The sequence below is a fragment of the Amyelois transitella genome, chromosome 19 (assembly GCF_032362555.1).
Source record: "Amyelois transitella isolate CPQ chromosome 19, ilAmyTran1.1, whole genome shotgun sequence".
Taxonomy (NCBI): Eukaryota; Metazoa; Arthropoda; class Insecta; order Lepidoptera; family Pyralidae; genus Amyelois; species Amyelois transitella.
Window position 1 is genome coordinate 3,859,963 of NC_083522.1, and position 16,734 is coordinate 3,876,696.

Here is a 16,734-nt window from a genome sequence, read left to right on the forward strand (position 1 = left end):
GGTTGGCAACACTTCTACCTCTCTGTCACATTGTCTTGTCAGTTTTGTCACTGAGTTTTGTGTTTTTTAAATTAACTCGGAGCTTTCTGTTCTGTGGTGTTGTTTTTTCGATTTGGTGGACAATTTTCCCGGATGAGAATTTTGAGTTTAGATCGTCAACGTTGAGATCAATTTTCTTTTCGATACTGCCGCTGATCTACCTACCTTCTCTTTAATTGAAATGAGTTCTTTATTTCTGGTTGTAGGTATGGTTGCGCCCGCTAAGTAACGGCGAAATATCGTATCGTGTGGATTTACTTAGGTCAGCTTTTCTGCTCCGCGTCACCTTTTGATCAAACAAACCTTTTATCGTGCCGGAGTGCGATATCTATACTTACAAGATGTCCGGGTATGTTGAAAAATTTACTGGCTACTAGCAAATGTCTATTTATTGTTATCCAAGATCAACCCGGCTACAAGGGTTATGTGTTAACTTTCGCTTCATAGGTATATCCCTTTTTATTCACAAGTTGTAATATCTGCTTTACACAACGATTTGGGTATGAGTTCACTGGAATTATTGTATAACCTACTTGTTTATTTGATTTTATTAGGAGAGCATATACTATGAAAGAGATGAAGAGTATAGTGGACTATGTAAATAAACGTAAGGCCTATGGAGAAATAAAAGGAAGAAAATTTTGGACAGATTTTGCTTGTTCAAATGTAAGTATACTTAACTTTAAAATTTTAGCTTACATACATATGTATAGGTCAATCACTTGCAGTAGAAGAAGCTTGAAAGTAATATAAAAACACCATATGTTTGTTTACACAAAAGAAAAAGGAATGAACGTAATATTAATTATAGTTTTATTCTTATCAATGCTGTTGTTCTGATCTAGCTTTCGAAGTGTTGAGGTTAGACAAATGTTGCTCTAGGTAAAAACTGTTCTATGTAGTCCTGACCCAATGTTCACCGTGCCTATTGCCACAACCTGAGTGTAGTTCCTGTGGTTTCATCCAGATGGAATATGTTACTTCTTAATTGATTAATAAATTTTATTTTTAATTCTTTATCATTGGTTTAAATAGTTGGTTTATTGATAAGTATGTAATTTTTTAGTTGACAACAAGAACATGGCAGAGTCTCAAGGAGACATTTTTGAAGAGGATTTTACCTGACATCCACAACCCATATTATGGTCTTACGAAATCAGAAATATGTAGTTTTAAACAGGGGTTGGTATATCATTTTTTATGCTTTTATGATAACTAGTCTAACCTTTTATAATTCTCACCTTAAAATTGTTCTCACCTTAATACCTATGTTTAATTTCTTAATTAATATATTTTATAAATTCACTTTTTCATCAATTTGCCTTTTTTTAAAGTTCATTATTTTGCTCCGGCTTAATAGCTATATAACAAAAAAGTCTCACTGGAATCTCTTCAGTAGCTCAGGAGTTTTAAAAAATAGTTCTTTTTAATTTGTACTCTACTATTTGTTCATCACCTTAACTGTGGTATTTTTTTGCAAATATGTATATTCAATGTACATTTTATTTTTGCTTGTTTTGTTTCTTGTTTGATTGATAAACAAAATTGTTCAAAATATTAAATTATTAGGATATATTAAACATTATCATTGCCTTACATGTCATATTTGTTTTTAGGTATGATATTGACTCAAGGAACACAAGTAAATTGGAATTCCAAACTATCAGTGATGAGTCCAATCATTCAAATGGTATGGAAAAGGTCTTGTCGTTTTTGTTTTCTTTTTCATAAATGCAATTATTCTCAAGCCTATTTATTATTTTTTAGCTGGGATTCCAGAAAATGAAAAGCCAAGCACAAGTACTTATAATGATGCAGAAAAGTCCGCAGGTGAGAATATCTCTCCTTCAACACTTGATGCGCGTACCAGGGCTTCTACGGAAACTATTATTCTTGACAACTGTTACGAAAATGCTGAAGATATACAGAGAGATTTGGAATCTCCAAAAAGTAATAAACCAAAGGAGTCAGGATCTAAAGATGAAAAAGAAACACCAAGCAAATGTTTACGGGACTTAATAACTTATGCTGAACCATTTACACCAATGATGCAACAAGTTTTAGATGATTTTGCAACAGAAGATGAATTGGTAGAAGCAGATTTGGAAATACTTGAAAGTACTAATAATATAACTAAAAAAAATCAAAATAAAGGTAATTCTGAATTAGATAATGGGTCAGTTGTGACAAATAAGAAAAATGAAGTGTCAACTGAAAAACTTGAAGAAAAGGTGGCCGAAATTGTTCAATCTGACAGTGTTAAAATACCATTAGGACAAGAGTCCAAAATAAGTGATGATACAAGTGTAAGGAATAGCTCTGATGCTGTTGAAAATAGTAATGATAATGGCAAAACTATCAAAGAAAAACAGGTTTCTTACAGCCTTGACAAAAGAGAGAAGAACAAAAATTTTATTGATCTTACACATGATACTGCACACACACAAAATACCAACAATTCTACAGATTCAACCATACCAGGTAATCAAGAGGCGCTTAAAAATAAAACTCAGCCTGATCCACCCAAGGCTAATGATACAACAAAAGATGTTTTCAGAAAGTTGACACTATCAAGAAACAGGTCAAATTCACTGGATTTGAAGTCTAATGAAAAGAAAGAAATGTTAGTATTAAAGAACAAAAATGCAACTCAATCAGAAACTGAGGATAAAAGTGAGAAAACCATTGCAGAGAATAAACAAGAAAAAAATGAAATCAGTAAATTGACTTCAAATGATTTTCAAAAGCTATTAATAAATAAAGAGGAAGAGAGCCGACAAGAAATCGCGTCACAAGTAAATCCGTGTCTTAATAGCGTGAGCCTTTACGAAGAACAATTTAACAATGTCAAATACACTGATTCTGATTCAAGTGACGACTTCAATAATGACTCCGTTTTACAAGTCCGCAAAGAAACGGAAATTACAAATACAGATAAAAATGGGACTGAAAAAGTGACAGAAGATAAAAATGAGGTTGAGAAAAAAGCAGATTATATTAACGAAACTGAAAAGGCACCACCAGCAGTTTTAAAAAATTCGGCAGATATTAATGAAATAGTTATTTTAAAATCACATTCCGAGACTGAAGAAAGTAATGAAGACGAAAATAAGGATAACCATGGCAAAGTAAAACCTGTTGATAAAAAAGAGATAAATAAAGCATTAGCAAGTGTGTTTGGATTTTCCAGTGGTAAGTTTCGCTTTGCTCGCATGCATGTTGAATGTGAACAGAGTAATAAAAATGTGTAAATGTTTCAGTATTTTATGAATGACGGATTAAGAAGGATGAAATAAAAAAATCGAAAACTTGCTAACAAAAAAAAAATCGGGGATTGCTAAAGAATTAAGCAGTATGATGGTAATTGGATATCTATAAGTATCAAAAGAAGAGTGGCAATTTGGTGATTTTCTATAATGTTATAGGTAGATAACACGTAAACAATAAGTTGAAAGATTTTAATATACTTGTTATTTGTTGTAGGTGTGGTCAGTTCGAGTCGCAAGAGGAAGCTCAGTCGCCATCACCGCTCACCATCGTATAAGCAGTAAGTTACATTTTTTACAATTTTGAAGTGACATCTGTCTGTTGGTTCGTAGCTGCCGAATGGGTTAGGTTACGTAAGGTTACTTGCATAGTTGTGGAGGTCAGATGGGAGTCGCTTCGTATAAAAACCTGACTCAACCATTCTAGCATATATTGTAGTTTCCGAACGGATGAACTGATGAAAAAAAATGGTTCTCAGTTCGACCTGCATGTATGTATGTTTATCAGCCATTATCTCGCGTTTCGCAAAGGTTTTTTATAATAGGAGAATATTTTAAAAATTAAATCGACTTCAAAAAAAGGACATCGATTGGAGGCGTTTCTCTTTTAACAAAAGTTATTTCAATTTTTAAATTTCTGTTTTCCCTATAGCAACGCGAGCAACTCAAGCGAATGGACTTCAGAAAGCGACAGTGATTTCGTGTCGCCGCCGCGAGGACGCCGGAACAGATATGCCAGAAAATATTTGTAAGTATACTTTTTTTTTTTACTTTAGGTGAGGACGATACCTTCCCATCTCTTTCCAATGGATATTATAAAAGTCTAATGAGAGTTTAGGTATACATTCATCTGTGCAGCTTTTACCATGAATCAATATGGATTAGGATAATCAAACGTTGCTGAGGTCAGACGGGAGACTTAATCATCGGCTAAAAAGAGAATCCCATGTTTATTAGACTTTCCCTTGATTGAATTTACAATCTGAACGGAAAGAGAAGGCGATGGCACAAACTTTTGTTTCCTCTTTGGCACCAAATCAACATCGAAACTTGCACAAGACGAATGTATTCTCTTAGTCACTATTTATGAAATCTACGATTGGGTTTAACAGTCTGAATGGAGGAGACTTTAAAAAAAATATCTTGTATTTTTACAAGAGATAACAAAACTACTAAGTTTTTGGACTCTTTGTTACATCTCGTTTGACAACATACAGATATATTGAACAGTTACTCACTTTCACATAGACGTGAAAAATAAGGCGGACGGAATTTTACTATACGGCAAAATGAAGCACCAATAGTATGCCGGTCCACTGTATAACTACTTGCCTCACGCACGCACTCTCACCAATAGTGTGACAATCAGCCGCCATTGCGTCATAGGTTATCTCATTTTCTGTCATTCACACATGCGTACAATGCCGCCATTACGATGGTTCACTTTTTTTTAAGCCACACTACGTCTGCCTTTTTTTCTACGTCTATGCTCACATATTTCTTATTTTTGCTTTAAATGCTGCAGTCGTGCTTAAACTATAGATGTGACTTTGTTCATAGGAAACCGAAGTCAGCTCGTTTGATGCAACTTGAAGAGGATGGTGGCCTGTTCGTGATGCATGGCAAGAGGATTTACCCGCTGGTGAAGGATGGCAATTTAGTCAAGAATTACCTCACTTATTCTGTCGAGGGTATGTTTTTTGTAGCTTTTGCTGATGAATCTTAGTATAAATGAATGTACTTTAAAAGTAAACTTAGCGAATGAAATTATAACCTTGAACAAGTCCATGTATCACGGTATTTGTCCACTACGGTTAGAATGATCCAATAAGTGTAATTACAAAACTCGAGAGTCGTGTTTAACTGGATGATTAATGGAGTTGAGATTCAAAGGACAGTGACAAGTTGTTAATATAAATACCTTTTATTTCCTAACACACACGCATATCTCGTCTTTCACGACAGGAGACAAACCAGAAGACAGAGCCAAAAGCCAAAAGTATCAATCACAATTACAAGACTTGCAACACCATAATTAAATGGATGGAAGAATTGAGATTCAAAGATAGTGACAGATTGCTAGCTTTACCTCAAAAAATTATCAAAGTTTATAAGCCATGACATGACTTTTAACGTCTTTACTTAAACTGTGTCTTATTATAAGATATAATGTAATAATTTGTAGTGAAAGGCTAATAAACTTGGGATTCTTTTTATAGGCGTTGGGCTAGCAACTCGTCACTATTTGAATCTTAATTCTATCTTTAAGCCAGAAAGGCCTTTCAGACTGTTGGCTCTGTCCACCTCGTAAGGAATAAAGACGTGATTATGTGTATGTATAATTTATTTTTCAGGTGAGACGGAAGATGACCCTGCATATTGGAAGAAAAAATATAAAGATGAAAAGAAAAAGACAGAAGAACTTAAAAAGTAATTATAAATTTGTTTTATTCAACGTTTTCTTAACATCCATTCACTTTAAGAATAGCAGACGGACTCTTTGGCGCAGCGGTAGTGCGCTTGTCTGTAACACCATAGGTCCCGGGTTCGAATTCCGGCCAGAGCATGATGAGAAAAGAAGATTTTTCGATTGGCCTGGGTCTTGGATTTTTATCTTATCGTATTGTTGAGCAAGTATCACAAGTTTAGAACTTAGGTACTTAGAGGCTAACTCAATCTGTGTAATCCGTATATTTATTTATTTTCAGTAATTCACTCACTTCTCTTGTAATAAATCCTATTCGTGCCTCAATAAGCTCTCTCTTTTTGTTACATACATAAAGTCACGTCTATATCCCATACAAGGTAGACAGAGCCAACAGTCTTGAAGAGACTGATAGGCCACATTTGGCTTTATGATAGAATTGAGATTAAGACATGTGATATAGAATTGAAAATAGTGAGACAGGTTGCTATCTCATCGCCTAAAAGAAGAATCCCAAGTTTATAAGCCGGATAGGCTTATAAAATCAGTCAGTAACTTCAGTCGCCTTTTACGACATCAATGGGAAAGAGATAGAGTGGTCCTATGCTTTTTTCTTTTGGTACCACACGACTCCGTTTGATACAAACTTGTATTCATGAACTACCCGTAGATAAATGATTGCAAATTTACCTACGTATTTATTGTTTTCACCTTGAATTCCGTTATGCTGAAGTAATTTACTGAAACCGTTCAAATAAGATTTAATTAGCATAATATACTCCCTCAGACGGTTGCACTGATAAAAATACATTATCATGCCTGTCTTCCATGTATAGATAGGGACTGTGGGTTTTTTTATATAGAATATATTTATTTTTAAAATTGGATAGAAGGATTCACTTATTAATGCCAAATCTAATTATATCTACTACCGCTGCCTAAGCGCATGTGTAGAAGAAGCGGCGTAACAAACTACACCGCAGAATTTTCAACAGACGTCAATTTACATAAATAATTCTGGTAATTTTTAAACGTGGACGAATGCACATTGACGCTTGATTGCTTTATAAAATTCGCGCGTAAAGAAAAGCAGCCGGCGCTCACTATTATTAATGTATGCAAACGAAAATTAACGCGAACATACCGTTTTCCTAGACATTTCTTTTTTTTGACATTTCATTTTCTAGACAATTCTAAAAAAACCAACTGCATAACAGTATTTTCTACAATGATCTTAGTTATTTCGATCGGGATGCACCGAAGATGGTCACAAGATGACTGACGGATGTCCATTGGCATACATCAATAATCATGCAACGCGAAAATTGGCGCTCACTATGTTTTCTTCGATTCCGTCTTAGTCGCATTTTACGACATCTACGAGAAATTCAAGTGGTCCTATTCTAACGTGCCGGAATTGAAACGCCATAAAAGTGTTAATATATGTTAAGTGCAGAGTGACTCAAACTAATTTTATTTTGCAGAATGATAGAAGAAGTTCAGGTTAGGCTACCCTTACCAGACCAGTCTCCGGCTGTGGCTACCACGTCAAGGCAGTCATCACTGCCACAGTCACCGCCTAAATTGATCCCGATCACTGAAAAACGTGAGGCATTTTTAGTTTTATATATTTACTAGCTATTAACCCGTAAATAAACTAAGTTTCGCCTTTATAATATTATTTCGGATGTGGATACTTACCCTTACGAAGTGGTCATTTTATTATCAAAAATTATAATACAATTTGAATTGCTGTGCCGACAAATTTATATTATTTTATTATTTTCAGCTAAAGTATCAGAAACAGAAGAAAAACCAAAACAAGAGAAATCACACGACAAACCGTTGAAAATTAAATTCATTAAAAACAATGAGGTAAGTTAATACTTAAAATCTGTCTTCCAAATAAAATAAAATATCTATTTATGTAACAATATGGACACAAGTATGGATTGTGCAATATTTTTATGTTTTATAATAAAATAACGACTTTGTTTCAGGAAGTGCAACTGGAAGGTTCGTGGTCGCAAATCCACCCGGTATTGGCGGACGTGGTGCAAATATTCAACAAGGAGGCTGAACCCATCAAGGAGGCGGAACTTGCTATCAAAACCAATGGCAGAGCGGACTCTGGTGACTCTTTATCAGTCAGATCCTCACCATTGGATGAAGGTATGGTTACTTACTTTTCAATCAGTGTGAATTTGATAGGGTTTTGGTACTTGTATACCTCCGTCACTTGCCTGTTTACCTATGCCGATAGTTCGAAAATTACGTACAGCACGTGATTACTCGAAAAATCCGTCAATCACATTTGTAATATTATGAAAGTATGAGTATGAAAATATCCTAAACTATTAAACGACAAACCAATTCACCCAATATCATTTTCCCATACCGTAGCCTAGCATGTCGATGTCGTTTGAAACTAAAAAACAATGAGCTTCGCTCGGTCGCCCAGGTTTAGTAATACGGATAAATAACAAAGCTTATTTTATTGCTTGCAATATAACAGAAGCAGTGCGCAAGAAAGTGGAGAAGATGGAAGAGGAGATATTTAAAGAAATAGAAGAGTTAGACAAGTCTGAGCGGGAACAAGAAGAAGCCAACGCTAAGGTAACAGCCGTCGAGGTTAACGACCAAGAGGATAATATCAATAAGAGGTTAGTTTTTCGCCTTTTTGTAAATGTTATTAAAACTAAATTCTTTATACCAACATAAATTTGATTCTAACTTAAGTGAGTGTAAAAGAGAATGGATAGAATGTATGGATCATGTGTAAAGTTGAATTAAAGCACGTTGAAAACTAGTAAACAAAAAGAGTAAATATAATGTGTCGTGTGGTTCCCGGCACCAAAAAAGAACTAGGACTACTCCTTCTCTTTCTCATTGATGTCGTAAAACGTGATTAAGGGATAGGCTTATAAACTTGGAGTTCTTTTACGCGATGGGCTAGCAAGCTGTCACTATATGAATCTCATTAAGCTAAAAAGCTGAACGTGGCCTATCAGTCTATACTGTAGGCGCTCTCTACCCCGCAAGGGATATACCTAGACGTGACTTTATGTACGTATGTATGTATGTGAATGGGAACTGTGTTTTGGGAAGGCCTAGGCAAACGCCCATTGATCAAATCAAGGACGTCCTGGCAAAAGGTCAGGTCAAAAGAACCTGAAATCGACGAGATTGCATTGTGAGAGTTATGATATAACGGCAAGTGGAGAGATGTAGTCTCTGTTTGCCCCTCCAGGAAAGCGGCCTGTTTTATGCTATTACAAGCTTACACAAATATATGCGGCTGTCCTTAACGTTTCTCTGATTGACCTGGGTCTTGGATGTTAATCTTATAAGTATTTATTATAAAATATAGTATCATTGAGTTATTATCATGTAACACAAGTTTCGAACTTACTTGGAGGCTAACTCAATCTGTCTTGTCCTTTATATATTTATATCATTTTATTCTCAGGAGAAGAATAGGGGGAGCCAGGAAATCTTCGACGGCCATGAAATCAGCTGACAGTTCTTCGAGTCCCAGTAGACCAAAAAGAACTAAGGCAGCGAAAGACACGGAAATAGACCATCTAGTTGTTCCTAAAGAGGCACTACCCAAAAGGCGGACAAGATCTCCAAAGAAAATTACAAAAGGTGCGTTTTTTTCTTATTTTTTAAGTTTAAATTGTAAATGTCATATCAAAGGCGATTAAGGGAAAAGCTATAAACTTGGGATTCTTCTTTTAGGCGATGGGCTAGCAACCTGTCAGTATCTGAATCTTAATTCTATAATTAAGCCTTTACAACATCACCTTCCAGTCTTTTTGAGATTGTTGGCCCTGTTTACCCCGAATGTATAAGATGTCGTCATCCATATATTCTATACCAGTTGTCATTTATTTCACTAACGTTTTTCTATGTAATTGTGATTTCTAGAAGATACAACAGCGGCCGTTGAAAAAACGAAAGCGGACAATAAACCTGCAAGAACTTCGAGAAAGTCCAAGAACACGGAGCCCGAATCCACTCGGCTTTCCTTAGACGACGATTCTGTGCGCTATATGTTCCCGCCCGCGAAGAAAACTAGAAAATCTGCCGGGAAAATTACCACAACCAGAAGGTAATTGCCATAAGGACTATATTTGTTTTATAACTTATTAAAATTTAGTTTTTTTTGTAAATAATTATTAGTAAAACGTTGATGTTTTGTATTGTAACATCCTGTACAATTTGACGAACCGTCTAATGAAATGTAGCATGGTGGGTTTTTAAAAGATTTGTTAAATATGAATCTTAGTATACAAAGTTTTATTTTCATACACATACATAAAATCACACACTTTTTTATTTTCAATGTATAATTTTTTTCAGTACCTAAATGCTAACCAACCTTATTTATTGGTTATTATTGCAATGCAGTTATCTTATATAAATCGTAATATTTTGTGTTTTTTTAGGTCGATATAAATAAAATTAAAAAAATTCAGCTTTATATTAAAAATTTTAAACAAATATCATAATTTTATATTCAATCTACGCATGTTTATTTAGGAGTACTTACCTACAAGAGATTTAGTATGACCTTAGGATACAACAGACGATGAAAATTATTATGGAAAATTGATTCGAAATTTAACTGTATGTATATTTGGTAGAAGTTATGTCACATTTTTTTTAGATTATTTTACTTTGTCACGCGTTGAATCGAAAATTAATTTTAGTATTTCTCAACTTTTAAATCTCAATTATAGCCAAACTACTTTATAGACTAAATACAAATTGATTCATGAAATCAGGACTTCTATACATTATAAGGTTTTAATAGAATGCAAAAAATGCCGTAATATATAATAATAATTATTATTTTATTTATGGGATTTTTTTTTTCATTTCACATACATTTTAACGTGTGCAGAACATTATATTGTTTCAAGAAACGTTATGCTTATAATTTATGCCACTTTCATTTATAAGAGCCATAATGAATCTATTGTGTATGTATTTCAGCTCTTATTATATAAAACAAAAAGTATTCTAATTTAAGATAATATTTCATATGTTTTGTCCTATCTTTTTATACTATAACTTGACTATTGTCAATTTCAGAAAGTACAATTATTGGTACTTATATCATATCTTAAATATTATAATGTAACATAAAAATGTGTACCCTCAACAGACAAAACTATTTTCATATTTGTGAAATTAGTATAAGTTAAAGGAAAGAAAATTTACAAAAAATTGTGAAAGAGTTGTGGGAGCAGGTCATTTAGATCAATAAATATATTATCGAAAACCTGTGTATTCATTTAACTTGGCTCCCCTGCATGCTCAAATTTTCTTAATAAATTAATCCGAAATCCAAAATATCACTTAGAAATTAAAGCAAATAAAGTTATACGAAAGTGTTGAGCGTACAGGGAATGTCTGATGTTTGAATTTCATAAAGTTTGTTAATCCATCCTTTTGAAAGTCATTATATAATTATATAGTTACTCGTTTGTTAACCTGCTTCCATTGCTTACTTAAATGCATGTTGCTCTGATACCATTAATTCCTACTGACTTGCAAATACGGTTTGGGACGATCTAGCTAGACACCGATTTTGGAAATACTCGTGGGCTTATTTGCTTTGTCATAAGACTGAAGACTAAAATTATTGTTATTTATCGCTTCAGTGGGATTTTCTGGAAATAAAGTAACCTTTAGTTTTGTTACCAATCGTCAGGTATTTGAACAGAAACTGCATATTTTGTTATGAAGGAATGTATAGAGGATCTATAATTAACTATCGTTTAACATAATGGGTATAATAACCGCGTAGGTTTTAATCAATCTGTCTCCAAAGTATCGACTTAAATAACAAAGAATTACAGAATTATGTTAAGTAAGCCTTTTATTGAACATAATTCTGCGTCTCTGGTCGCTCAAACTGTGTTTGTTATTTAGCGTCAAGCCTGCTGCTTTAGCTTCTGCATTCGCTTTGCTTGTTTATATGCACTGACTGAGGCTTTTCTTGTCCGCACAGCTTGAATCCCACCAATCCCACTTGCGAGAACCTGATGCTAAATTCTATAGAGAGTAGCCAAGGATATCAAGATTCAGATCCCAGCCCAACTAGAGAAAGAATCATGCTAAAAAGGAAAAGAAAACTAAGTCTTTCGAATATATTATATAGAGGAAAGCAGAGACGTTTCGTACGCAGGAAATCTTATCCGTGCGTTTCAGATGATGCCTCGAGTGAATCTAGCAATTTGTCATTCAAAAAACCACTTAAAAATACCAGTGCTTCTCTGCAAAGTGACGTTTATCGATCAGAATCATACCAGCTACTAATGCCAGTAAAGAAGCAGTATTGTAATGCTCTCGAAAAAATAGACGAACTTCATCCAACTCATAATTTTGATAAAGATGCTTTAAAACTACAGGTGGATGGTTTTGATCTGAATGATGCTTCTGGTTCATCAGGCCCTGTACGCTCAGACGGAAATTCCAGCAATGTATCTTTACCACAGTCTCCTGAATTGTCGATAGTGGAAAACATATCCGTTTGCAAAGAATTATTAGAAAGCATTGAAGACTTCCCTACTATTAATGAAATACAAGCAAATAACCAACCAAACTCTGTAATTCATAATAAATTCTTGATGTCTGCTGTTGATGTGACCATGCCGCTAATGGGACAAAATTGTGACATCCAACAAAGTAATACACCAGATTATCTCGATTACCAAAATGACCCACCCACGAATGGATCGTTATCGAATCAAATAAATTCAGTCAACATTACTGAAGGTCCAACTATTTCAGATTCATTGGATAGTAGACTCAGAAATTTGTTACTAGAGAGCGCCAAAAAAATGGAAGTTGATACTGTAGTTACGATAACTGAGGACCATAATAGTGTGGCTAAAAATAGCGCTGGAAATGTGAAGAAGCCTAAAGCCAAAAAACGTTGTTCCACTCCTCATAAAAGGAACAGTAAGAAAAAGTTGAAAATTCCTGATATTGAGACAGTTGTGGAGGAAGAACGTATGGAATTTTGTTCATATGGGGGTAGGAAATCCTGTCCCCCTACACTTCAAGTTTTACCTGATGATATCCATAATGGTAACGAGACTAGTGAAAAAAATAAAGAAGAAACCGTCAAAAGGGGCAGAAAGAAAAAAGATGTAATTAAAGTTAAAATTTTAAAACCAATTAATAAACAGCAAAAAGTTAGCCCGGCCAAAGAATTTAGTAAAACTTATGATGTATCCACAATATCTGTCCATACAGATAGTGGTATAAATGAAACTGGCTCAATATTATTTCTGCAAGATACGGATGATAGCGTGGATCTCATACATAACCATTCAGAGACTTGTTTACAAACTAAAGAATGTGTTGGCGATAGCATAGAGTTTATTGAACAGGATACGTCCGTAATATCGGTCAATTCACAGGATATAATGGAATTTAGAGATGCAGAGAACATTCCTCCAGAAGGTTTTTCTAACAATGCCCACGACGGTACCGACATAACACGTGGTAAGTTTCCATTGTTATGATTAAAGATTGCTTTAATTATTAAAATAATTAGAATGTTTGTTTTGATGATTAAACCTTCGAGCATTAAGTATGTATATTGACAAAACATCAGTGACGTCATCAAAATCCGTAACGTAGTCCGATTTTGTTTTTCACTAAATATATAATGAATAAAAAATAATTACCTACCCTCTACCCTGCAAAAAAATTGCGTTATTTTAAGTTCTAAACTTAAACTACCCCTATTTCTTTCATAAAAATCGGCTTGTACATAGCAGATTTTCGTATTTATAATATTTTTTAATTAACGATCAAGAACATAATCTATTTTTTTCAGCAAAGATCATCAGCTCCCAGTCTACAGGCGAAACAGTGTACCACAGTCCGCTTGCTAGCGATCTGTCTCTGGCCAGTCTCATCACTGAAGATCTATCAGATGAGGAGGCTAACGAAAATGCAAAACCACGAGGCGCCCGCAAATGGTACCTATTCAGTGATGACGAGACCACAAACACTAATGGTTTTGGCGCGAATCTCATGCAAATTTTCCCTTTGACCTGCGCCGTGCCAGATCTATCGACGATAACGGAAATGTCAAAAGAAAATGACAGCAGAAAACCAACATTGGATACAGACGGCGACACTCGAAATGATTGTTTTGATTCCGATAATGTATTTTGATGATGTTCATGATTCAAGAGTCTGTTTTAAGGCAACCGTAAATACCCACACTTTATTGCTACACATGGGCGATTTCAAATACTGTTAGATTTATTTATATTTAGTTTTAAATACTGTTATAAATAAATAATTAAGTCATATTTTTGTTGGTTTGTATGTTTATTTAACGTTAATTTAATAAGCAAGGATTTAATGTAACTGTAATTTTAAATATCTTTTGTTTTTTTTTTATTACTAATTAATATATTAATTGAATAGGCGCTGCGCGTTTATAATGTTATAAAAGTGATATGTAGATTTAAATAAAGTTCAAAAACATTACTATATTTTTTTTTCTTAATACTCGTTACCTACCATCCCCGCGATTAAATGGGTGAGATTCAATCTGGCACACATGACGTCATGGAATATTGCAACTTCTCAACTAATATTATAAATGCGAAAGTAAGTTTATTCGTTTTTTCTCTCTTAACGGATAAATATACTGAATTAAAAAATACCAATTTTCAGCTAATGAAAGAATCAAAAACTATTTACTAAATCGTTGAATTAAAGAAATCTAAATTTGTGTTGCTTTTTCCCTCATTGTCTTACTGGCTCTTACTTGCAGCTTCGTTCGCGCGAATTTAGCGCTACCTACAAATGAATACAGGTTTATCGAAAATCCCACGGAATCTATACACTATATCTCTGTAAAGACAATAAATAATTTAAATAAATAAAAAAATATTAAACTACAACCTCTGTCTGACACACTATCGTAACCGCGGTACCCCAGACCTAAATGGGCGGAAAATATTCCCTTTGGTGGCGGTCGAGATGATTCATCGCTCCCGCTACATGTCGTGTTTTAAGAGGCGACACCTCACCTAGTGCGTCCACGAATATCTTTGGTTTTCCGCATTTCATTGCACTCAACTCAACTAATGTTCATTGCTCTTTATGAAAATTGCCTAAGCCTCTTGTAAATATACAACTGTCATATGTCAAAGTTAAGAGACATGGCATACATTTTGACGAGATTTGTTGAGTTTTTGATTGGATTTTTTTACCCAATTGAATTACAAGCTAAAAACAAATAAACATTTCTTTTTGGTTTGGAAAATGTTAGAATTATAATTTTCAACAATGCCGAGAGTTCTACCATTAAGAATATCTATCAAAGACTGTTTTGTTTTAGTTCTTTTAGTTATTTTCAATACGATACATATAACTGACATGGGTGAGTTTTATCTATATTAAAATTTACTATATCTCGTATATGACTAAGTTCCTAAATTCAAACGTATTATTATTTTACAGCAAATAACAACATGGATATACAAAGTAAAGAGAAAAAAATAAAGGGTGAAATTATTGAAAAAGGAGTAAGTTTTAGTGAAAGCGAAGAAGATTACTTGAAGGACTGCCCTTCTTTGAATCAGGAAAATATAGCTGAATGTTCCTCACTAAACTATCCGTGTGTGTCTTGTGACCGAAGCATAGATTGTCGATACGGCGGTCAGTACGAGTACAACTGCACAGTGAAACCAAAAGTCGTTTGTAATGTGAGTTTATTTTACATTAGTATTATACCGCCATGTTATTCTCGACATCACCATGAACCATGAATTTCTATGAATTCTGTCTATGAATTTCTTTGTATTTATTTATCAAACCAATTTCTTTTCATTCAAAATCAAAGCAATATAAAGTTTTGAACCAGAAATTGCTTGTATTACAAGTCATATAATTTTATTATAATTTTAGGGCAGCAAAACATTTAATAGAACAGCAATGTGCCGCTTTTGCTATCAGACTGAGAAGTGGGAGCATAGATGTGATCAAAAAGCAAACTGCAACTCCCTCTCATCACCACTCAACTACTATCTGTAAGAACAATATACCTTTCCTAATGTCCATAATTTAAACACAAAATTGTAATAGAAAAAACTCTGGTAACAGCCAGATCATGTTATAACCAGTATCTATGTTATACTTACAAATATTGTACATTGGATAGGATTTTTTACAAAAATTTTCACATGAGTGCAGCCTTTATTAAAATAAGACCAGCTTTTACCCTTTTCTAAAAGCTAAAGCTAAGAAAAAGCTAAGTGAACATCAGGCACCATCTGAGCACTCTGCATAGTACTCAGGTGGTCTCTTCCAAGGACCAAAATTTTACAATTATTTATAAGGCAATATATTCCTACTACTGCACTTGACTGGACTCATATCATTTATATTTCATATTCCATTTCTATTTCAGAACAAATTGCACAGTGTCTGATGACATTTTATGTTTGGGAAGACGAAGATTCCTGAAGAAAATAAGGTGCTCATGGACTGCTGGCACTCGTTGGGGCACGGCAGTCATTCTTGCCCTTACCCTTGGTGGATTTGGGGCAGATAGGTTTTACCTCGGTCATTGGCAGGAGGGGATCGGGAAACTGTTTAGCTTTGGAGGTCTTGGAGTTTGGACCCTTGTTGATGCTTTGTTGATTGGAATACACCATCTGGGACCTGCTGATGGGTCTTTGTTCATATAGACTAGTTTCATTAGGTAATATATTGTTATAGACTGATATTGTTTTTATTTTTATTCTACAGAAAAGATTGGGCAATTTTTGCAATATTAACTCCTTTATTAATGCATTTTGAATAATAGGCTCAAACTACCCTCCTACTTTAAACAGAAATGAAATCCATTCAAATCTTTCTGAGATTAGTGTTAGACAGAGAAAATAGAACTTTGAAGATAGTGATTGAGGTAAAGGAAGCCTTATCCAAAAGCCAGATAAAATAATGGTTCTTCTG

General features: G+C 34.2%; 2 protein-coding genes across 2 annotated transcripts; both read left to right on the forward strand.

The window, feature by feature from the left end:
• The first annotated feature begins 23 nt into the window (after positions 1-23).
• Positions 24-14,174, forward strand: LOC106132562 (uncharacterized). Its single transcript, XM_060949741.1, has 18 exons — positions 24-388; positions 594-705; positions 1,106-1,221; positions 1,656-1,729; positions 1,807-3,231; positions 3,523-3,586; positions 3,958-4,053; positions 4,866-4,996; positions 5,660-5,735; positions 7,215-7,336; positions 7,520-7,605; positions 7,731-7,902; positions 8,246-8,393; positions 9,200-9,378; positions 9,661-9,844; positions 10,904-10,923; positions 11,734-13,254; positions 13,592-14,174. Exons 1-18 carry the CDS (start codon positions 381-383, stop codon positions 13,933-13,935), a joined length of 4,878 nt encoding a protein of 1,625 aa, XP_060805724.1. The 5' UTR covers positions 24-380; the 3' UTR covers positions 13,936-14,174.
• Positions 14,175-14,927: 753 nt separating this feature from the next.
• LOC106132789 (TM2 domain-containing protein almondex) lies at positions 14,928-16,502 on the forward strand. Its single transcript, XM_013332321.2, has 4 exons — positions 14,928-15,157; positions 15,238-15,482; positions 15,685-15,806; positions 16,187-16,502. Exons 1-4 carry the CDS (start codon positions 15,064-15,066, stop codon positions 16,464-16,466), a joined length of 741 nt encoding a protein of 246 aa, XP_013187775.2. The 5' UTR covers positions 14,928-15,063; the 3' UTR covers positions 16,467-16,502.
• Positions 16,503-16,734: the final 232 nt, after the last annotated feature.